This window comes from Macrobrachium nipponense, chromosome 3, assembly GCF_015104395.2.
Source record: "Macrobrachium nipponense isolate FS-2020 chromosome 3, ASM1510439v2, whole genome shotgun sequence".
NCBI classification, from domain to species: Eukaryota; Metazoa; Arthropoda; class Malacostraca; order Decapoda; family Palaemonidae; genus Macrobrachium; species Macrobrachium nipponense.
In genome coordinates this window covers 52,508,730-52,533,655 of record NC_087202.1, presented here as the reverse complement: position 1 = coordinate 52,533,655, position 24,926 = coordinate 52,508,730, and the positions used below count along the sequence as shown (strand labels likewise).

The following is a 24,926-nucleotide window of genomic DNA, read 5'->3' as shown; positions in this document are numbered from 1 at the left end:
CATACTGTTAATATTTTTAACAAAGTTGGTTAATTTTTGTCAAAGTAATAAATTTCATCGTGGCATATGAACATGCGTATTCTTTGTCATGTATGATATATATATATATATATATATATATTAATATATATAGATATATATATATATATATATATATATATACTATATATAACACATGACAAAGAAACCCGAGTTCATATGCCACGTTGACATATATTAAGGCTATTTAGTTTCCCTTCAAGCATTCACTTTACTAACAAAACTATTTAGCTGACTTAAAATTTTTCGGTTTGCTTCACTTCAGAGTACTACTTTAGGCTGGATTCTGTGAAAGGTGAAAGGTACCCCACAGTCTACATGCCACGTGGAAACAAATATGGCAAAACCTGAGGAGAGAGAGAGAGAGAGATGAGAGACGAAGAGAGAGTAGAAGAGAGACGAGAGAGAGAGAGCAGAGAGAGAGAGAGAGAGGAGAGGAGCACCCACATTTTCTGAGGGACAGAACAAAAGATCACAAAGATCGAACAATTTCCCAAGTTGAAGACATAACACTTGTTTTGTCGAAACTAATATCTATATATATATATATATAGATATATATATATATATATATAAAGTTGTAAAGTGGAAAAAATATAGTTTCTTACAAGATAAGTGTTATGTCTTCAACTTGGGAAATTGTTCGATCTTTGTAATCTTTTGTTCTGTCCCTCAGAAAATGTGGGTGCTCTCTCTCTCTCTCTCTCTCTCTCTCTCTCTCTCTCTCTCTCTCTCTCTCTCTCGTAGGTTTTGCCATATTTGTTTCCACGTGGCAAGTAGACTGTGGAGTACCTTTCACCTTTCACAGAATCCAGCCTAAAGTAGTACTCTGATCAAACCGAAAAATTTTAAGTCAGCTAAATAGTTTTAGTAAAGTGAATCCTTGAAGGGAAACTAAATAGCCTTAAATAATATTTAAGTAACCTAAAGTGAAATGATAGGTTGAAGTCAGTTTGATAGATTGGCGTAAACTAAATCATTTGATGTAAAGTGAATAACTTGAGGTAAGATGAGTTTGGGGAAATGGAATAGTTGTAAGTAAACTGAAAGGTTTGAGGTAAAGTAAATAGTTTTAACTGAATGAATTAGAATAAGCTGAATAGCTGAAGTTGAACTGAATGCCTTGGGAATAGACTGAACGTTTCTTCGGGGTAAACTGAAAAGTTGAAAGTAAACTGAATAGGGTTGTTGTGTTTCGTTATGTGTCTTATGAAAGGAAATAATCACGGGATACAAAATACTCGCCAGCTTTCCTTCAACGTACATTCCGTAGAAATCTGTAACTTTGGTAACTTGGTTCGCCTGCTGTCCCTTTCCTGCTGCGAGGGTCAGTCTCTAGAATTAACTGTCTCTTACTCTTCGGCGGTTTTGTCCCTTTTGATAGACAATTTGATCGCTTCCTCGCGGGTTGAGTCTCATTATGGGTAGACAGACAACCACTGGAATCTTCCCAGGAAGGCGAACGACCAACTTCAGAAGCGTCAGCGTCTTGCTTGGATTTTTCCTTTCGTGATTTTTCTGTAGTATGTTTGATTGCCTTCCCTTAAAAGAAACACTCATTTTGTATTCTATTTTTTACCGGGATATTTTTTCTTGCCTCAGAATTTATTTGGAATGAATTTCTTCAGCATCGCTTAGAGATGTCAAGTGTATTAAGGGTCTACAACATACCCACTGTTGCTACGAGGTCAGGTAAAGAAATTCAAGCATCTCAGAAGCTGTCATATTCGTTATGCAAGTGTTGCCAAATGATTTCTTGTAAATTTCAATAGAAAATAGAAGACGAAAATCGACTCTAGGATTTTTCCCATCTAAGTAACACAATATTATTTCCTTAAATAACAAAATAATTGTCAAGAAATGTATCCCTTTTCACAAACCACCCCACAAAAGATTACATCTCCTTCTGGTCATCATGAAAGGGGGACCCCTCCCCCTAACAGAAAACCAACTTTAGAGTTTTATACGTGAAAAATGAAAATACAACTCAAATAAACAGTTCTTACGTTGAGAGTTTTACGAAAGATAATCTTAGAAAAACAGACCAAAAGCTTTTCATTCGAAAGTATTGTATTCCTATTTATAGGCTGGGAAAACTTATAGGAAAACGTCCGTGAAAGCTGACGTTTTCCTCTCCAGTTGTAAGAGGATTTCTTTCCAGAGGAACATCTTTGGAAGTTTCATCCGTCGCTAAATGTATTGCTGGAAGCGTTTCTCATTCTGTCAAGTCACTCGGAAGATTTTTCTCTTGTTTTTACATCTTTTAATGTATGGAAATCGTAAATATAAATAATAATAATAATAATAATAATAATAATAATAATAATAATAATAATAATAATAATAATAATAAGGGAAAAAATGGATAAGTACCAAGACCTGAAAATAGAAATAAGAAGGATATGGGATATGCCAGTGGAAATTGTACCCATAATCATAGGAACACAAGGCACGATCCCAAGATCCCTGGAAAGGAATCTGGAAAAACTAGAGGCTGAAGTAGCTCCAGGACTCATGCAGAAGTGTGTGATCCTAGAAACGGCGCACATAGTAAGAAAAGAGATGGACTCCTAAGGAGGCAGGATGCTACCCGGAACCCCACACTATAAATATCACCCAGTCAAATTGGAGGACTGTGATAGACAAAAAAAAAATAAATAATAATAATAATAATAATAATTATAATAATTATAATAATTGCTCAAAGATTTTCGTCTTCCTAACAATAGTTTGGATGTTTTGCTGTCTTGCAATGATTATTAAAAGGAAGTTACAGTGAAATAAATGACAGTTTTTATTTAGCTTTTATTATGCACTTTGTACAGGATCATGTCGTAAATCGAGAGAGAGAAAATTTAACCATAGAACAATTTTCCCTTGAACGTGAGCTCAAAATGATGTCCATCCTTCCAAAAGAGTTTCACGAAGACTTCCACTTTTTATCGAAGATCTCCACAGACGATCGTCCACTTACACCAGACTGTCTGAAGAAAATGTTACCGATATGAAAAGAGGAGGAGAGCACGGAAGAGTGCTTTTCCAAGGTCCATTATGTCCTTCGCCGTCGATGAAGAAGAAGAAGAAGAAGAAGAAGAAAGATCCCTTTGAAGAGATTCTTTCCATCAACGCTTGTTCGAGGCTCGAGGACCTTCCGTGTTAGTCTTTAAGCCTCACTTTCTTGAAGACTTCAAGACGACCAAGACATAAAAAATGCTTACTTCGGTCTGTATGTCACATTTGCCTGAGGAGAGAGAGAGAGGTGTCCCATTCTCCACTACTTGTATCAATATCTAATCTAGAATAAATTAATCACTAGGTCGTGGGTCGTTTTTAGGTAATTTTAGGTCATTTTTACAAATACCCTCGACCCTCAATATCAGTCTTTAGATCCCTATTGTTAAGTCGCCAGGTCAAATTTGCTTACCCCATGACATCTATCGGTCTTTAACCGCGACCTTTAAGGTTATTAAAGGTCTCGCGTATTGGTTTATCTTTTGTTGACATTTCATTGACTTTAGCTCGGGCCCAGTCTTCATAAGATCCCGGGTACTATTGACTTATTATTATTATTATTATTATTATTATTATTATTATTATTATTATTATTATTATTATTTAACCTTTTTAAAAGCTCTTGGACGCCTAGTTTTTGTCCCTTTTTTAACGATAACGAAGACCCGAAAGGTCTTAACATCTCAGTTTACTGTTTACTGTTTGACCTTTTCGACGTTAGCAGAGACCTGGAAGCTTTAAAAAGCCTGGCGTACCACATACCGATATAGGCATTTTTGACGTTTAACAGAGACGCAAAAACTCAATACTTGAGAGAAACGATTATAAGAGAAACTAATATTATACTTGTATGTAAATGTTATTTACGCGTCCGCCGTGCTTCTCTCTCGTCTCTCGTGCTCTCTCAGGCTTCTCTCTTCTCTCTCTCTCATATATCAATATATTATATTATATATCTATATATATATATATATATATATATATATATATATATATATGTGTGTGTGTGTGTATATATAGTTAAAGGTTTTTTTGCCACGAAGGAAAAAATGAAAAGCGAGATAGCCAGTACTTTCGTCGCTATTCGGACCCTTTACTGAGGCAAACTGATTTTACAGAGAACACCATAGTCAAAAGAAAGCTTAATATACAAACTGACACTACAAGATTAGCAAGCAATAAGGGCGATTTTCACTCTACAGAAAGGAGGGTAGCCCCACCTTGAAGGATACACGCAGTAAACAAGTGATTCTCCCAGAAAACAGTACATTTTGAAAAAACACGGGAGCATATACAATTTAATATCATGAATTTTTACACAAATTTTCCCCCCCAAAAATTATTATTAATGAAAAGACGAAAGAAAATATAAATATATATATATATATATATATATATATAATATATATATATATATATATATAATATATATCGAGCAAGAGTAAGAATGAGAGAAAATATAGAACCAGAGAGAGAGAGAGAGAGAAGAGAAGAAGAAGAGGAGAGAGAAAATAATAACTTATACATGTGGGACTAATTTATTAGTTGTTCATTTATTTTAAGGTCCTTCATAAACATCTTACAAATATATGGGTCCAAATGGTACATTCCCAGACTAAGATTTAGGTTGTTTTTATTAGTGATTTGTATAATTGCCGATTCCAGTAAATTTCTTGAAACATAATCATTAGATCTAGCAATTACCGAGGTATCACCCAATAATAACAACGAGATTTTTCACTCAGATGGATAAACAGTGCATTTGAAGTCTGGGCTGTTCTAACTGAATACATATGCTGCTTTATACGTACACATAAATTTTTACTTGACTGACCAACGTAAAACGATGGGCAACCCTTACAAGGAATTTTGTAAATGATGATGTTATTTGTTACGGGACTATTCTTAATTAGCATATCTTTAATGGTATTGTTATAAGAGAACACTACATTAACATTAAACGATTTAAATATTGATTTTATGGTTTCAAATCCACGAAAATAAGGTAAGCTAAGTACATTTTTAGGCATTTCTTTTTCATTCGTTAAACTAACTTATTTTACGTTGCATATCTACAGCAGTTTATGAAAATAATTGTAAAACATGAGAAGGATTTGCATTAACAAAGTGTTGCGCCATAATTATTAAGACATTGACACATTTCAGTGGACCTAGTATTATTGTTTATTTTTAAGAAATTACAAATCATTTGCTTGGGCCCATTAAAGCGTTGTTCTGCAATTAAGTACCGTAGCCAACGAGATATGGCCAGCCTTTGTGATTATTCTTGAGAACGAGAGATAGAGAGAAGCCCTATCACAATTTGTGGATGTCATTTTACTACTACTACTACTACTACTACTACTATTACTACTACTACTATTATTATTATTATTATTATTATTATTATTATTATTATTATTATTATTATTATTATTATTATTATTCAGAAAGTGCGATCTCTCTCCTGGAGCAAGACATTGACTTACCACCAGCAAACTTCCAAAGAGTCGTTTATCTTCACGTTAACAGAGCAAATGAAGTCAGCAGATAATAATTGGAATTAAGATAAAAGTGGAAACAGTAGGAAGTGAATAGCATGTTTTGGTTTCGTAGGAAAACAGAGTTAGAATATCGAAGCAGATGTCCGGAGGAGAGTGAATGATGGCCTGCAAGTCACACGTGACAGGATCCCGGAAGCTGTGACCAAAAATCCCACTGTCATCCTCGTGAGGGTTCGAAATGGACCGAGATCTGACGTTTTTGCCCTTCTCGGCTGACGGACGGCATAAGTATTTCTCATAATTAGTATGATAATTGCTTTGGATAACTTGAGTATTACTACTACTACTACTACTGCTACTACTACTACGACTATAGAGAATGAAGACTTTCCAAGTTCGAATGGCCCTGCTATTGTTTCTCTTCTGTTTAAAGTGATGAGTTAGAGTTAATTTTTAGAAAGACGTATTTTTCATATTTTCAGATTGTTAGAGAGAGCTGAGAGTTCTTGTCAAAAATTTCCAAATACTCCAACAGCAGAATTATTATTATTATTATTATTATTATTATTATTATTATTATTATTATTATTATTATTATTATTATTATTATTTATGGGTCGTATCTCAGTCATCCTATTCGACTGGGCGTTTTTTTTTTTTTTTTTTTTTTTTTTTTATAGTGTTGGGTTCCGGGTTGCATCCCGCCTCTTTAGGACTCCATCACTTTTCTCACTATGTGCTCTATTTCTAGTAGCACACTCTTCTGCTGGAGCTACTTTGGCATCTAGTTTTTCCAGGTTCCTTTTCAGGGATTTTAGGATCATGCCAAGTGTTTCTGTGATTATGGGTACAGTTTCCAGTGACATATTCCATATCCTTAATATTCCTATTTTCAGGTCTTGATACTTATAATTTTTTTCTTTCTTTCTTTGTCATCTACTGTGGTGTCCCACAGTATTGCGACGTCAATGAGTGACACTTTCTTCTAGCTCCTCTATATTGTCAGTCAACGTCAAGTCTGGTCTATTGGCATTTATCACCCTATCTGTTCTGATACCATAGTCCCAGAAGATCTTTGCCTGATCGTTTGCGTTCACTCCCTCAGATTGGTGTTCGTACCACTTATTACTGCAAGGTAGCTGGTGTTTCTTGCTCTGACTCCAGTGGAGAGCTTTTGCTACTGAATCATTCCTCTTTTTGTATTGTTCTGTGTAAGCGCCTGACACTGCCTTGCTATGTGGTTTATTATGAGTATTATTATTGTTATTATTATTATTACTTCTGAGGCAAGAAATGAGCATAAAATTCCGATCGCCCACCCTGTTAGAAGTACAAAACGTGATAAAGAAAAAAGAAACAGAAAATAGAAGAGGAACTACGGGAAGGCAGCCTCGCCAAGGTCACGAGTGATCTGTCGAAAGAGAGAGATATAATACTTCAGGCTGCCACTGAATCGGAGTTCCTTCCTGGAGGCGGTGCTGCAGAAGGAGTACGTTTGGAAGGTATACTTTGCTCCTGATTAGCTGCTTTAGCGATATGTAGATTTTTTTTTCCCGTCGTATCCTTGCGTTTGGCTTTATAGATGATGCCATCTTCAATAACTTGGTTTTTGGTTTTGTTGTTCTGTTGAATTGAAAATGAGAAGTAACTGTTATGAATAACAAAATTAAATTTTTTCACACAATGATGTTGCTCTCAGTACGGGCTCTTGTTTCGTAAAATATTCTGAAAAACTGTACACAAAGTGATTTATTTGATGGTGGGCTTTTGAGAAAGGCAGTGGAGAGAGAGAGAGAGAGAGAGAGAGAGAGAGAGAGAGAGAGAGGGGAGAAGAAAAAGAGAGAGATTAAATTAACCGCGTGCGTCAGTCAGTACGAAAATGTCGTTTTTGATGTCCAGCTGTTTTAAAGTTAAAGTCATTTTGTCATGACATCGCCTGTCTGTCCAGAGAAATGTTTCTGTCATACCATTTTGCAAAGCTCCAGGACTTTTATGTTGTAACAGAATGAGAACAGGAATATTGCAGTGAGATATTTATTTCACTAATATGTTTACAGATAACACAGATGTCTTTTCTCTTGATGTTGGGTAAAAAGAAATGGAAAATTATGTATATATGTATTATACCTCTCTTAGTCTTCGATTTTTCTCTCCAGTCTTGACATTGCCACTGAATAGGTTGGTCCAACTCTGCTTAACTTTTTATTTTATTTTTTTTTTAATTTTATGTTTTGTGTTTTCTAAGTTGTCCTTTTAGTTGTTATTTTTGACATTTTAAATTTGTAAACATTGTGCAGCTTTGATTTTTAAATTTTAAATTTATAGCCTTGTAATTTATATTATCTATTATGCACAGCCCTCGAAAATGTAATAAACACATTACGAAACGTCGGGAATAAATTGACCCTTTTAGCAAGTCTTTATGTCCACCTCTTCATTGATATATAGTATATAGTATATATATATATATAGTATGTATATAGTATATAATATATATGTGTGTATATATATATATATATATATATATATATATGTGTGTGTGTGTGTGTGTGTGTGTGTGTGTGTGTGTGTGTGTGTGTGTGTGTGCAGGTGAATTGGTGGGTGGGTAAAGTAGTAAAATTTATTACTAAGGGTATAATGATAATAAATGAAATTATATATTATATTATATTAAAATATATATTATATATTATATATATATATATATAGATATATATATATATATATATATAATTTATATATATATATATATATATATATATATATTATATATATCATTTTATCACAGTCATTCTATTCGACTGGGTGGTTTTTATAGTGTGGGGTTCCGGGTTGCATCCGGCTTCCTTCCGTAGGAGTCCATCACATTTGTCACTATGTTTGCTGTTTCTAGGAGCACATTCTTCTACATGAGTCTTGGAGGTACTTCAGCATTAGATTTTCCAAGTTCCTTTTCAAAAATCTTGGAATCGTACCCAGTGTTCCAATGATTATCGGTACAATTTCCACTGACATATCCCATATCCTTTTTTATTTCTATTGTCAGGTCTTGATATTTATCAATCTCTCCTCTTTCTTATTATTATTATTATTATTATTATTATTATTATTATTATTATTATTATTATTATTATTAATAATAATAATAATAATAATAATAATAATAATAATATATATTATTATTATTATTATTATTATTATTATTATTATTATTATTATTATTATTATTATTATTATTATTATTATTATTATTATTATTATTATACATAAAAGGGTAGTCTTGAGGTAGCTAACGTTATTGAATAAAATTTCACCATTGGAGACAGTAAGTATGCTGTAACAGAATAATAATAAGAAGAATAATAATAATGGCAATAAGACCATCGCTCGTGGCAATAAAAAAACCCAAAGAGAAACTTAATAAACCGGCATTGAAAACTCAGAGGAACTTACCCAACAGGACATGTCTAACAAACGCCATTTATGGGGGTATACGTATGTACTACGTATATTAAAAGCAGACAAAAAATTAGAATGCATAATTACAAAAGAATAGTAATCATAATATTAACAAGAAAATAACAATAGTAAAATTGGTGAATTATGGAGAATACAAAGCATTCGAGTAAAAACTATTTGCGAAACAGAAGTCTCATTATCTCATCTCTTCTACAATTGAGACCTTCCTGCTTCCCTGTGCAAGATGTTTTGGATAAGCAGATTGCTACTATTTCTTAGTCCGGTCGTCACATTGGACAGTTCGCCTAATAATGATATTCAAATCATCCAGGAGGTTTCTTGAGAACGTCTGGACAGCAGAATGTAGCGAGGTGTGTTAGTAAGGCGCCTCAGAATGTCATTATGAATAACAGTTAAAGGAACAATCATAGCCGCCGTAGCTGTAGGACAATAAAACTAATTTGGCTTCTCTGTGGCAGAAGGCAAATCCCTCTACTGCCATGTTGTCAGTCGCTCACAGCTCCCGTTGTCTGTTCTATGTCAAGTATATCTTAGTTTATCTAGACCACTGAGCTGATTAACAGCTCTCCTAGGGCTGGCCCGAAGGATTAGATATTGTTACTTAGCTAGGAACCAATTGGTTACCTAGCAACGGGACCTACAGCTTATTTTGGGATCCAAACCACATTATATCGAGAAATGAATTTCTATCACCAGAAATAAATTCCTCTGGTTCCGCGTTTGCCGAGCCGAGAATCGAATTTCGGACCACCGGATTGGTAGCCGATTCCGAAATCCACTCGTTCAATGAGGAACTGTCTATGCCAGCCATATGTTTATATATAGGTAATCTGTGAAATTGTGCCCCAGATGAACTATTTTATCCTCAAATTCCTGCTGGCGATTCCCGAGGAATATTCGTGGTTCTTGCAGGTGTTTAAGCGTTCCAGGAAGCAGCGACGGTGCCTGAGTCTGGGTTATGTTGTATATAACTCAAATTTATGTTACGGACACATTCACAATAGTAGTTTGTTATAGGTAAGCAGATAGCCTAAGTGACCTTGCCAATCAGAATAATCGTCAAGCCAATTTTATTCAAGGTTATAGGGTTTGTTTTGTTTAAGCACTGTAAGTACACGCTCGGCTGCGGTCGCATTGTTTACATTGCAATCAAGCAGTTTCGGTGACTTAGGATTTCATTGTAGCATTTCATTTTAGGATGGGCCTTGTTGTGTTGGCATTCCCGGGTGATGGAATGACTTTGCATACCTACATCCCCATTGAGTCAGTTGATTGCTTGTTTAAGGAACAGCCTACTTTTGCAGTCTTTTACGGACGGGAACTTCCAAAACGAGTGAGAGGTGGAAACCAATAGAGCGTGTGTTTATTTCATTGACTGTCCGTTTTGCTAAGGCACAGTTATTCACGTGTATGCGCGTACATACTACATACATACATACATACATACATACATACATACATACATACATACATACATACATACATACATACATACATATATATGTGTATGTATGTATGTATGTATGAATTCATGGACTGTCATCCTATAATTTTTCTTTTCTTTTATTGAGATCCGGCCGCAGTCAAGGGAAACTGCTTACTGTGCAGGAGACCACTATAGTGCTGGTCGTTCAATTAGCAAGGTATATATAATACTGTGTCCATCTCAATACTGACCGAGCCCTCTGCGTTTGCTCATCCTCTGAATGAAACCGAGGGCTAACATCAGTTCCGTCAGCTATGTATAGCGCTGATTTCGAAGTATCGAGCGCGTAACGTCTCATGTTATTATGTGAAGAAACCATGGATATGCAGCATAACACCTGCCGGGTGTTCAGTATATCATGGGAACTCGGCAAAATATTGTTTTTGTTGTAAATATAGACGGTGTTGTTGCTGTAAAAACGTTTCTCGGCATTTGAGTAACGTTTTTGGAATTTTCTTATGGAATTCAGGATTGTGTTTATGTCATGTTTCTTAGTTACAATGAAGTTTAAGCATGTTTTTTTTTATATTATTATCATCATCATATTTAACATTTGCTTTAGATTGTGAGACTATTTTTTACTGAAACATTTCTTAAATCCCGCTGATTATAATCGTCAATCATGCTATGCTATGCAGAAGGTATACCATCGGCATAAAATTTGCATAAGATATATTTCTCTCTCTCTCTCTCTCTCTCTCTCTCTCTCTCTCTCTCTCTCTCTCTCTCTCTCTCTCTCTCTCATTGTACTGCAAAACTGTTAAAGTTTATACATTTATCCCGATTTTACCTTGATTCGGGGAGTTTTGGAGTAAATAATTTATAAGGCAGATATACATGCATGTATGTAAGAATGTACGCACGAAGGAACATGTGCATGAGAATATCACAAAATCCACGCAAGAAGGTGAGTGAAAACCGTGACTTTGAATAAATACTTTCGTAGTGTATTCTACATTTTCAAGTTCACACTGAACACAAAAAGAGGTTGATATCAATTTATATACAAAAAGAGGAGGGGGCCGGGGCTACAGTTTGTTAATCTGTGCAGCATGCTCTTTAAGCAAAAGAGACAAGGAAAGAGGATCAAGGTATAATTTAGGATGGAGATTTAAATTCCTTGTTGACGTGGCTTCAATGAAAATGGACTCCAACTGATTCCTTTTGCGGTGATCTTTGACCCTGGGACAGTCACAAAAGGAATCTGTTGGAGTTCATTTTTATTGAAGCCACCTCAACAAGGAATTTGAATCTCCATCCTGGACTGTAACTTGATCCTCTTTCCTTGTTTCTTTTGCTTTAAAGAGCACGCTGTCCAGATTAACTTACTGTAACCCCGGACCCCCTCCTGTTTTTGTATATAAAGCGTTGTCAACCTCTTTTGTATACAGTGTGAACTTGAAAATGTAGAATAAACAACGAAAGCACTTGTTCAAAGTCCCCGGTTTTCACTTACCTTCTTTCGTGGACTTTGAGGTATGCATGTATGCATGTATGTAAGTATGTTCAGTAGCGCAGTCGTCGTTCTTGAGTCTTGGAACATCTTGATAAATGGTACGTCACTGTGGAGCGAGATTTATGAATTGAAAGCGTCAAGATTACGTGCTATAATGGGCTCATAAATTAATCTACTCAGTTGCTGCAAATACGTTTGTGAGCAAAGAAAAAGAGTGTCCGAAGGAGGCTCTTCTCCCAGGGTGTCATTTCTTTCGTTGGTCTGTTTTCAGTTCCAGGAGAGTGGATGTGGTATCTCGCTTTTATAATACATAACATGATGCTGTGTCGTGAGTGTGTGTGTTTGTGTGTGTGCATGGTTTTCTTAATATACCAAGGCCGAAAGGAGAGGAAAACTAATTCCTTGACGTAGTCGAGACCTGCCAAAAATAAAAGCTGATATATGCTAAGCGACAGGGAAAGCGGAAGAAAGGAAGAGGATTCCACAGCTTGGAAATAAGGGGAAAGAAACATTTAAAACTGTGCGATTTGTTCACATTAGCGCATTGTCTATCATGGCAGTGCACAGTCATGTAACTTGTCGTAACGTTACAAGAGAGACGTCGAATATTTAACGTTGTAACGAGATCAGTCCTAAGCATAAAACTATGTAATAAAATCCCACTGTTATATAAACAAATTGTATTAATATGTTTTCATCTTTTGGATACTATTACAATATATTTATATAACTGTGATTATAAAGTGAAGAAGAGAATCCAACGCCAGTTTCTTTGTCTTTGATGTTTTTACCCAATACGATTATTATTCTCTGTAGCCATCTACAACCTGTTTGTTATTTAGAAGCTCGTGTTGTCTGCGTTTATGTACCCAGGACTTCGTGCCCTTTGGAAATAAAGCAGACGTCCCCGGACAGCGTACGGAGAGAGAGAGAGAGAGAGAGAGAGAGAGAGAGAGAGAGAGTACGCCAGCGAAGGAGTAAACGAGCTGCAAACGTGCTTGTATGCGAGATACCCTACCCCCCCCCCCCCCCCCATTTTTTTTTTTTTTTTTTTTTTTTTTCGAGTGAAGCGAAAGGCCTTGTTTTCGCGTGGTCCCACTCGATTGCCAAAGTTCAAACGGGGATTTTAAATCAAGTCCTGATTGCAAGTTTTGTTTGCTGCGGGGACTCCCGTCAGAAATGCAGACGTCCCTGTGTATACACGCTCGGTTATACTCGTGTGCTTATGCATTGACGTTTGTTCGATAGAAATGATCGATTTATTTGCTCTGGTACTAGGATTTATGTAAATACAGGGCACACTATACCTTTGCTTTATTATTATTATTATTATTATTATTATTATTATTATTATTATTATTATTATTATTATTATTATTATTATTATTACGTTGAATTCCACGGAAAAACAAAGCATTTTGTAAAGCATGATTTACACCAACTCCAAACTGCCGATTGTGTGTGTGTTTATGTGTTGAAAATACTGGAATTCTTGGAGACTGGTTCTGGACCACCAATTCACGACTGAAATCTTGATTAAAGGAAAACGGAGAAAGGGACCGGTAACTTTGATGGTCTGCAGTGCCATATTAAAACTTTGATAGAGTCTGCGATGCCATATTAAAACTTTGATAGAGTCTGCGATGCCATATTAAAACTTTGATAGAGTCTGCAGTGCCATATTAAAACTTTGATAGAGTCTGCGATGCATATTAAAACTTTTGATAGAGTCTTGGCCCCCCCCCCCCCCCCCGATGCCATATTAAAACTTTGAATGAGTTCTGCAGTGCCATATTAAAACTTTTGATAGGGTTCTGCCGAGTGCCATATTTAAAAACTTTTGATAGAGTCTGCAGTGCCATATTAAAACTTTGATAGAGTCTGCAGTGCCATATTAAAACTTTGATAGAGTCTGCGATGCCATATTAAAACTTTGATAGAGTCTGCGATGCCATATTAAAACTTTGATAGAGTCTGCGATGCCAAATTAAAACTTTGATGGAGTCTGCGATGCCATATAAAACTTTGATAGAATGCTGCGAGTGCACCATATTAAAACTTTGATAGAGTCTGCGATGCCATATTAAAACTTTGATAGAGTCTGCAGTGCCATATTAAAACTTTGATAGAGTCTGCAGTGCCATATTAAAACTTTGATAGAGTCTGCGTGCCATTAAAACTTTTGATAGAGTCTGCGATGCCGACATACTTAAAACTTTGATGAGTCTGCGATGCCATATTAAAACTTTGATAGAGTCTGCGATGCCAAATTAAAAACTTTGATGAAAATGCGATGCCAAATTAAAACTTTGATAGAGTCTGCGATGCCAAATTAAAACTTTGATGGAGTCTGCGATGCCAAATTAAAACTTTGATAGAGTCTGCGATGCCAAATTAAAACTTTGATAGAGTCTGCGATGCCAAATTAAAACTTTGATGGAGTCTGCGATGCCAAATTAAAACTTTGATAGAGTCTGCGATGCCACATTAAAACTTTGATGGAGTCTGCGATGCCAAATTAAAAACTTTGATGAGCTGCGATTTGCCACATTACTTTGGAGTCTGCGATGCCAAATTAAAACTTTGATGAGTCCTGATTGCCACATTAAAACTGATGGAGTCTCGATGCCAAATTAAAATGATGGAGTCTGCGATGCCACATTAAAACGAGTCTGCGATCCAAAATTAAAAAACCTTTGATAGATCTTGCATGCCAAATTAGTATGAGAGTCTGCGATGCCAAATTAAAACTTTGATAGAGTCTGCGATGCCAAATTATGTAAAACTTTGATAGAGTCTGCAATACCAAATTATATTTAAACTTTGATAGAGTCTGCAATGCCAAATTATATAAAACTTTGATAGACTCTACAATTCCAAATTATATAAAACTTTGATAGAGTCTTCAATGCCAAATTATATAAAACTTTGATAGACTACAATTCCAAATTATATAAAACTTTGATAGAGTCTTCAATGCCAAATTATATAAAACTTTGATAGACTCTGCAATTCCAAATTATATAAAACTTTGATAGAGTATGCAATGCCAAATTATGTAAAACTTTGATAGACTCTACAATTCCAAATTATATAAAACTTTGATAGAGTCTGCAATGCCAAATTATGTAAAACTTGATAGAGTCTGCATTTCCATATTAAAACTTTTATACAGTCTGCAATGCCAAATTATATTTAAACTTTGATAGAGTCTGCAATGCCAAATTATATTTAAACTTTGATAGAGTCTGCAATGCCAAATTATATTTAAACTTTGATAGAGTCTGCAATGCCAAATTATATTTAAACTTTGATAGAGTCTGCAATGCCAAATTATATTTAAACTTTGATAGAGTCTGCATTGCCATATTAAAGCTTTGATAGAGTCTGCAATGCCAAATTATGTAAAACTTTGATAGAGTCTGCATTTCCATATTAAAACTTTGATAGAGTCTGCAATGCCAAATTATATTTAAACTTTGATAGAGTCTGCAATGCCAAATTATATTTAAACTTTGATAGAGTCTGCAATGCCATATTAAAACTTTGATGGAGTCTGCAATACCAAATTATATTTTACTTTGATAGAGTCTGCAATGCCATATTAAAACTTTGATGGAGTCTGCAATACCAAATTATATTTAAACTTTGATAGAGTCTTTAATGCCATATTAAAACTTTGATGGAGTCTGCAATACCAAATTATATTTAAACTTTGATAGAGTCTTTAATGCCATATTAAAACTTTGATGGAGTCTGCAAAACCAAATTAAAACTTTGATAGTCTACAATGCCAAATTATATAAAACTTTGATAGAGTCTGCAATGCTACATTAAAACTTTGATAGAGTCTGCAATGCTACATTAAAACTTTGATAGAGTCTGCAATGCTACATTAAAACTTTGATAGAGTCTGCAATGCTACATTAAAACTTTGATAGAGTCTGCAATGCTACATTAAAACTTTGATAGAGTCTGCAAAGCCATATTAAAACTTTGATAGAATCTACAATGCCATATTGAAATGATAGAGTCTGCAATGACATATTCAAGTGCCATGCCCTTTGCCCTAGTTTTCCTGACATTTCTTGACTGCTGTTTACGACGTCTGCTGGGATATGTTATGATTTCAACTGATTGTGTCTTTAACAAAATATATCGAGAATGGATTAATGTAGTTTTGTTTAGTTGGTCACATTGTTTACTGGATCATTTTTGATTGATTAACTTTAATTAGCTATGAATGAAGTTCAATAAATTCACCATGACAACTGTGGCAGTGTTTTTGAGGACTTCACTTCTTTGTAAATGTCGTTTCCATTAATCTTTTCATTTTAAGAGTACCGTCACGCATTATATTAATATAATGAGTATTTGCTTGAGTCCAGTTTCTACGATGAAAGGTCAAGGAATTATTATTATTATTATTATTATTATTATTATTATTATTATTATTATTATTATTATTATTATTATTATTATTTCAGTAGATACAAGCTATTCACACGGTCTCGCTTCTTTTAAGTACTGACGTTTGCGTACTCTGTTATGCAATTGACTCAGCATCTTCACGGCCTTTTATAGATTTACTAATAAATATTAATAATTTGTAAGGATTTACAGTCTGTGTTGTTGATACATTAGTCCGCTTGGGTAAATATTTCAGTGGTTGTATTTCAAGGTGCATCGTATATTTATACATATACCCATATGTTTATACTTATGTATTTTTTTCGTTATTGGATAATATACCACAATGTATTAACATGCGCGTTATTTCCTTTTAAGGGTTTGTTGAAGGGAGTGTGTCTTTGTAAGTCTTCTCTGTACTTGTAAATAGGAACGAGTGAATACTTAGCGATAATGTTTTTACTCTTTATGCATTCGTGTTCAATTCTGGCTGTTTTTTTTTTTTCGTAATTTTATCTCTCTCTCTCTCTCTCTCTCTCTCTCTCTCTCTCTCTCTCTCTCTCTCTCTTTGTGGGATTGTCTGCGGTCGTGGCACGTGCTCTCGAAGAACACAAAATCTTAGAGAGGGTCAGAAGATACAGGGGGTGGATTTTGCGGTTGGCCTTTGTGGGGCTTTAGTCAGTCAAACTCTCTCTCTCACTCTCTCTCTCTCTCTCTCTCTCTCTCTCTCTCTCTCTGATGTCTGTGTGTGTCCCAAAAGGGTCGTAGCTTGTGGGGCATGGGGTAAGAAGTGGTGACAGGTTGTTAATGATAAAATTCGGTGTCCGTTCTGTTTTACCTCTTCCGATACCCGTGATCCGTAGGTGATCCCTCCTCGGGAGTTGGAAGTTTCATTTTCTTCTGAAAAGAAAACTTTTTTGCCGCCTTTTTCTGTCCGTCCGCACTATTTTCTGTCCGCACTTATTCTGTCCGCCCTCTTATCTTAAAAACTACCGAGGCTAAAGGGTTGTAAATTTGTATGTTGATCATCCACCTTCCAATCATCAAACATACTAAATTGCAGCCCTCTAGCCTCAGTAGTTTTATTTTGTTTAAGGTTAAATTTAGCCATAATCGTGCGTCTGACAGCTATTAGGATAGGCCACCACCGGGCCATGGCTAAAGTTTCCGGTGGACTTGATTAGACGCTGTAGCGGCTGTAAAGGAAACTCGATTGCATCCAAGAAACTTCGGCGCGTTTTTCACTTGTTTTTATGTTATGGGGCTCATTAGAGGAGTGAACAGAAATCAGAAGTAAGGGGCAGGATTTCTTTTTTAAAATCTTCTCGTTCCATGTTGGTAATTTTTGAAGTATCTTACTCTAAAGTACAGTCTTTGTGTGTGTGTGTGTGTGTGTGTGTGTGTGTGTGTGTGTGTGTGTGAGAGAGAGAGAGAGTTTACGCTCGCTCAGGTTTAGTTATAACCACATTTCTTAGAAGGATGGTTTATTAGGCCTTTTTGTTTTTCTTCATTCTTATTTTTCCCTTCTGTTTATTTTCAAGTAAGATTGGAGTCAATTTCACTCATTTTTGGAGTTTTTATTTTCCATGGGAAATGTCAGTATTTTCTTTATGTGAGATAGCACTGGGATATATATATATATATATATATATATATATTATATATATATCTATATATATATATATATATATATATATATATGTTATGATGTGTGGTTGAGAAAGAGAATCTTAGCATGTTTTTTAATACTTATTGACTGAGAGCAAGACGACATTTTTCAAGAGTGCTCCAAAAAGACCCTGTCGAAAACGAGATCTTCCTTTCGTATAATGACAGTTTTCCCAACTCAACCGAAGAGCTGTTGAAACATCTTTCTCCAAAGGAAAAAAGATTCTACGAAGGAGGCCCCTTTTTTTTCGTATTTTTAGTATTTCCATAGTTTCCCCAGACGCGAGATCCGAACTCTCCTTCCAAGCAAGAAAGTCGATGTTTTTGAAGTGAGGTGTACAGTCCCTTGTTTGTAGGAGTGGTTCCAGCAGGCCTCTGCTATCACCTTCCAGCTCGGCGTGGCCGACCGGGCTGGCAGGCCGTTGCAGGGCCACGGCACTGACTGATGGTGGCCACGACACCAGACGGCAGAGCCAAAGCGAGCCAGTGGGAGCCCAGAGCCCGTGTGAGTGTCGAGTGCAGAGGTTGAGAGAGAGAGAGAGAGAGAGAAGAGAGGAAGAAGAGCGTGCGCTACCGAGAAGCCTCCCCCGAGTTGGTATATAATGTGTACACTCCCGGCCTGCTTCACTCAGTTACTTCACTGCCGTCGGAGTGGCAGATACACCTTATCGATTCTTTGTCCTGTCCGTAAACTGCCCACCTCCCCCCTTTTTTATCCTGAATTTTGTTGACATTCTTAGCAAGCATAGTTATTTTGTGGGCCCAGTGAAATTAGCTTTTGTATTTTGTAATATCCCATCTTTTTATTTTGCTGTTGTCTGTTCACCAGTTCAATCTTTCTGTCGTGTCGAAAAGGTGGTGTTGATAAAATTGTCTGCCAATTTTCGAATCGTGTTTGAGATTTTGTCTCGCAAACATTGGAAGAGTTATTTTTTTTTATTCTGTGGGATATGTCCCGTAACCTCAACCTCAAACATTGGATTTGAGCTGCAGGTAAGTTTGTGTCTCATATTTACTCTAAATATTAAAATTTTCAGTATGAAATTCCCAGTCATAGTGTGAGAGGCTTTATGGGAAGTAATGTGAGGATGTGCAATACGCTGGTATATAATGGCTTAATCTCAGTGGCCTACGTTTAAACGGTGTTCTTATGGAGTCCTATAGTCAGTGTCACAAAGGATATGTCCGTATATTGTTAGGATATTGTGAGTGCCCAGCACTTGGTGTCCTGAAGGATGGATATATGTGAACATTCTTCTAAAGTCTTGTGATGACTGTCATCAAGGATATGTCCAAATAGTGACAAGACATTAGTCGTGTCCTATATTCCATGGGGTTGATTCCCATTTGGTTTTGTAGGTAGGGGGAATATCTCTCTAGTGTTTACACTCCCTGTGCCAATAGATCGGTTATTTTGAGAGTGAGTTTAGGTGTGGCTTTTCTTTTTATGAATGTAACTCATATTTAGCGTTGACGTCTCTCCCTCACTCTTTCCCTCTCACTCTGAAGAATTTGAGTGTGAAAACTCCTGCAGTTTTTCACAGCTGATTTTCTCTCCGTCTGTTTCTCACTCGTTCATTTTTCAATGCCTACACCTACATATTTTGTTCATCATCTGATGAAGCACCGGCGGACCAGGACACGACACCATGAACCAGGACATAGGTTCACGTGTGGAAAGGGGAATGAAATTATCCGTAATTGCGTCATGGAACGGACACATCCGGAATTGTAATTTTCACAACCCCATCTCAACGTTGCCAGGCCATTGTTTACGTCGGCTAACCTCACCGCTACCCCCCACCCGCCCCTTCCTACCACCCCACCCCCCATTTGGATGAACACCCACTTCTAACTGCTCCCTCCCTCACCATCACCTGCCATTCCTCCTCCCTACCTTTCCCCTCCCAAAATTTCCTGAAGCCCATTTTACTCTTTTGTGTGTGTGTGTGTGTGTGTGTGTGTATTTTCAGGGAACAAATTCATTTCTGGTTTCTTCTCTCTCGTCGGCAGTGAAAAATGAAGTGCCAATAATCATTCGGGTATGAAGAAACACTTTTTCCCATCCGTTAATTTGATTCGACCGAAATATTTCGGACGCGAGGAAAGTTATTCATCCCTGAATTCGGTCGAAGTTTGGTTTCATCGTTTCCGCTGCAGGTTTCAGCAACTGAACTTCATTTTCGTGGGAAGTGATAGTCGCGGACGTAATACCTATCCGACTAATGAGGAAAATCAACAATTTTAAAATTATTTAAGAAAAATCAATCATTTTAAATTATCTAACAGTTTAATATATATATATATATATATATATATATATATATATATATATATATATATATATATATACATATATACATACATACATACATACATGCATGCATGCATGCATACATATATACATACATACATACATACATACATCGTTAAAGGCATTGCTCTTCGAGAATGTCAAGATCCTTGTCCAAACAAGAAAGAAAAAAAATATGAAGCGTGGGCTAACGCTTTATTTTAGAATTTTAATATTTCCGCGCTAAGGTTAACTGGTCTGGGTTGCTGATGTTTCCGAATTAGTGAACAGAAGGTCGTTATAGTCCTGGCTCCCTCATTCCTTCCACTTTGTTCAACTTGTTCAAAAAATGCCTATATTTATTATTATTCTTTTTGCCTGCTGCACGAGGGTTGTCAGTTTGTTTCTAAAATCAATCGGTCGACCTGAGTCTCTCTCTCTCTCTCTCTCTCTCTCTCTCTCTCTCTCTCTCTCTCTCTCTCTCTCTCTCTCTCCGCTACTATTATGCTAAAATCATAATCTTGATTACCCCACACGATGTCTCCTTGGATGGATAACAAGTCTTTGAGACATCCTAATCTTTGTAACTCCACTCCACTTCTCTCCTCTCCTCCTAAGCCTCTCCTGAAGTGAAGAACAAGGCTCATTTTCAATGCGCTTTGGGTTGCTCTCCAATTTTCGAATCTATTGGCACTTCATTTGGAATGAGGAAAAAAATGGATGGAAGTAACTCTGCTGTCATATAACTTTAGGTTCTTTATGAAAACGTTTTCCGAAAGTTGTGACCTTCGTTTCGTGCTGCAGTTTTATTTTAATGAGATGAAACATCAGAATTATCCTGCTGTGTTTGGATTTCAGCAACTAGAAAAAAAATCCTAACAACTGTAAAGTGTACTTTGTTTGTGACAGTCAGACCGGAGCGATAGTCTCTCTCTCTCTCTCTCTCTCTCTCTCTCTCTCTCTCTCTCTCTCTCTCTCTCTCTCTCTCTCTCTCTGTGTGTGTGTGTGTGCGTGTTCACTACGTCGTCAAGATGTATGCCATCCAAGTTGTCAAGATGCATACCACCGAAAGGCGAAGGCCACGACGAGGTGTTCCTCACAGATATCTTGCCATACCATTGCCTTTCGGTCTGTTTTTCTGCTTCCCAGAGGAAAGAAATGCAAGCCTGCACCACCTCCCTGCATATCTCTTATGACTAGCATCATACTTCTCTTGTTATTAGTACAAACAAAATTGGGGGAAGTCACGGAAATAATGGACAGGAGGGAGCCTAATATCATCACGTGATTATGTCACATCCGGGATTTCCGTTCATGTTTTTACGTGTGTTGTATTATGTCTTTTTGGTTTTGTGGACGAAGTCCCTCCCTCCGTTCGTTCGTGAGAGAGAGAGAGAGAGAGAGAGAGAGTACGAGTACGTATGTCCAACAGATTTGTGAATGTTGACGGGTTACAGTTCCTTCCATAAAATTCCCCTTTGAAATCTATGGATTTACTGTAGTACACTTTTTTTTTCATAAGTGTGGCCGTAAATGCCCGGGCGTTGATGGCCATTGGATTTGTGATGTCAAATTACTATACATAATCAGTCATTTTATTTCTATCACTAATGAAAATTTGGCAAATCGTGTCCTTGTCTGTAAATCTCTCTCTCTCTCTCTCTTCTCTCTCTCTCTCTCTCTCTCTCTCTCTCTCGAAGGAGAAGAAGAAGAGATATTCTTCTACAGTCTCATATGATTTCTTCAAGTGAAGCATTTAGTGATTTCTGGTATTAACAGGAAAAGAATCATATTTAAAGAAAAATATAAGCGAATATATATTTCAGCGTCAAAATGGAAAAGGATAACGAGTATGTAAACGAATAGAGGAGAATAAAGTAAACACAATAAGCCTTGTAGGATTTAATGAAGAATTTTATGTTTACTTAATGGTAGAGGTTATTTAGCAAAAGCTGATAGAAGTTAAATATGCATCGTATATTGAGTCATGAGAGTGAATTTAATTGTGATTTTTAGCACTATTAGAAATGTTACTTGTGTATGAGACTGCTTGTGATTTTAAAATTAATTTTTGTGTAATTGTGTTATTATTATTATTATTATTATTATTATTATTATTATTATTATTATTATTATTATCAAGGTTTCATTTCCTTGTTTTATTCAGCGTAATGCTGTTTTCATTTTTTGACTGTGTAAAATATGAAAATCTACACCTCTAATTAGTATTTGTTGTTTCTATTCCAGATAATTTCATGATTTGTGTTGGAGTGTGTGTGTATGTTTTTGTGTGCAGCCTTGAAAAAATCAATAGGATAGAGCCATCCCTGCTCTAGCCACCAGCCTTAATTAAGCCAAATCAACTAGAAGACAGACAGATACACAGTAACAAGCAATCATGGGTCGCTACACTGGAAAGAAATGTCGCCTGCTGACCATGTTCACCATGACAGCATCTTTCTTCCTCGTCGAGCTGTTGGTTGGGTACATCACCAACTCTATGGCCCTGGTGGCTGATTCTTTCCATATGTTGAGTGATGTGCTGGCCCTCATCATAGCCTTTCTCAGTGTTAAGGTGAGAAGACTCCCTTCCAGGGATTCCTCTTTTGCTTTTCCCCATACAGTAATGCGATGCACTTGTTTGTTTAATATTGTCTTTAAGATTGTAATCTCTCCTGTCATTTTCATTATTGTTTTGTTAGTATTCATATTCCACTCCAATTATTTTAGACATTCAAAAACTATCTGCTTGTTTAGCAAAGTTCAGCATAATATATACATAGAATGCATACATGATAAGTTGTACTAAGTTGGAAATAGTGTATTACTTACCTGGCATCATTATGCTTTTCAGATGTCACCCAAAAAATGGAGCAAAAACACCTTTGGATGGGCCCGAGCAGAAGTCTTGGGAGCCCTTGTGAACAGCGTGTTTCTCATGGCACTCTGTTTCTCAATATTTGTTGAATCACTAAATAGGTAAGATTTCTCTTTCTTTTTTTCCTTTTTGATTGCATTGATGAAGTGTTATAATATTTCAAAATGACACATAGTTTTTTCTTATTTATAAAATCCATCATTCATGACAAATTTCAGGTTATATGAGCCCGAGGCGCTGCATAATCCGAAGCTGATCCTCATAGTTGGTGTTTGTGGTTTAGTTGTCAACATAATAGGATTGGCCTTGTTCCATCGTAAGTTGAGAGCTAATATATGCTCATTGGCTTTCGCTTTTGCACTTTTTAAGACCATTGGTGTGAAATACATTATTATGTACTCTTGTTTTTCTAGGATGCCGGCCCTTGACCTAAATTTCAAATTGTAGTCATTTAGTTACACTCTGGCATTATGATATTGACAGTTGTTAGATACACTTATTGCACCACTAAAACTAATTGAATTCCTCTGATTTTAATTCTTCTTACTTTCAGAACATGGCCATGGCCATAGTCATGGTGGACACAGTCATGATGAAGGTGGTCACAAGCACAGACACAAGAATAAGATTGTGACCATCAATGCTCTGGTGGCCACTGATGATAATGAAAATGATGAGCGCTTCACTCCCAGTTCACTGTCCAACACAGAAAGCCAAGGCAAAAAGGGAGGTGGTGCCTCCCAGATGAATATGAGGGGTGTGTTCTTACATATATTATCAGATGCCTTGGGTAAGTAACTTATTATAGTGTCTGTTTTGCTATATTTTTCCTAAAGTAACCATTAATTTTTTATTGATGATTTTGAATTCTGAAATTTGCCGAGCAGTTCTTCATCTTTTTTATTTGTGTGCTTAGTATTATTGATGTAAACTGAATATAGTACTGCAGTGAGTTTTGACAGCATTTTTTCCCCTTGTAATAGATTAAGCTTTTAATGAAGACCTGACCTGAAAAAAGATGCCTGCTAAGCATAATTTTTGCTCTCATTCTATTTGCAGGGTCAGTTATTGTCATCATCAGTGCCTTGGTGGTATGGTTGACTGAATGGGAATACTCCAAGTACATTGATCCTGGACTTTCCTTGTGTCTAGTCACACTTATTAGTATAAGCACTTGGCCATTATTGAAGGATTCAGCTCTCATCCTTCTGCAGACGGTTCCTACTCACATTCAGGTAAGACAATTTTACTAATATGTAAATTTCCGCTTTGAAATACTATCTAGTTAAATGTTTAGGGTATTGTAATTCATTACGCATATACAGTACAATCCTGGACCTTGATGCTGATCCATTCCAGAAGAAGCGTCGAGATGCAGTTCAGTCGAGATCTGAATAAATTTTTCCCTTAAGAAATAATAAAAAATGGATTAATCTGTTCTGACCACCTGTTATTACCCTAATCTTGCCTTTTTATGCAAAACATTACACTTATATTACAATTAATTAAGTTCAAAGTTAACATATCTTATTGGACATCCTTTTTGTATTTTTAAATGTATACTGTATAAAAAAACTGGCCTACGTCCAATGCAGCCATATTACTGATGGTTGACTAAGTGCCATAGGCTAGGCTAGATGTACTAGTATGTACTGTACTCGATAGGCACAAAACTTTTTGTTAATAATAGAATATTCAAA

At 36.1% G+C, this 24,926-nt stretch overlaps 1 protein-coding gene across 9 annotated transcripts in view; it reads left to right on the top strand.

The window, feature by feature from the left end:
* The window catches only part of LOC135221778 (proton-coupled zinc antiporter SLC30A1-like), a 335,667-nt gene that overhangs the window by 228,462 nt on the left and 82,279 nt on the right, over positions 1–24,926 (top strand). For 5 of the 9 annotated variants that reach the window (XM_064259616.1, XM_064259617.1, XM_064259619.1 and 2 more), the window contains 5 exons: positions 22,596–22,923; positions 23,203–23,327; positions 23,445–23,542; positions 23,780–24,016; positions 24,286–24,461. In XM_064259616.1, the coding sequence (XP_064115686.1) occupies positions 22,747–22,923; positions 23,203–23,327; positions 23,445–23,542; positions 23,780–24,016; positions 24,286–24,461 (813 nt within the window). In that variant the 5' untranslated portion in view covers positions 22,596–22,746. Of the gene's footprint in view, positions 1–18,666; positions 19,049–22,595; positions 22,924–23,202; positions 23,328–23,444; positions 23,543–23,779; positions 24,017–24,285; positions 24,462–24,926 lie in introns of those variants that run through there. The other 4 variants (XM_064259622.1, XM_064259624.1, XM_064259623.1 and 1 more) reach the window with 1 other exon arrangement.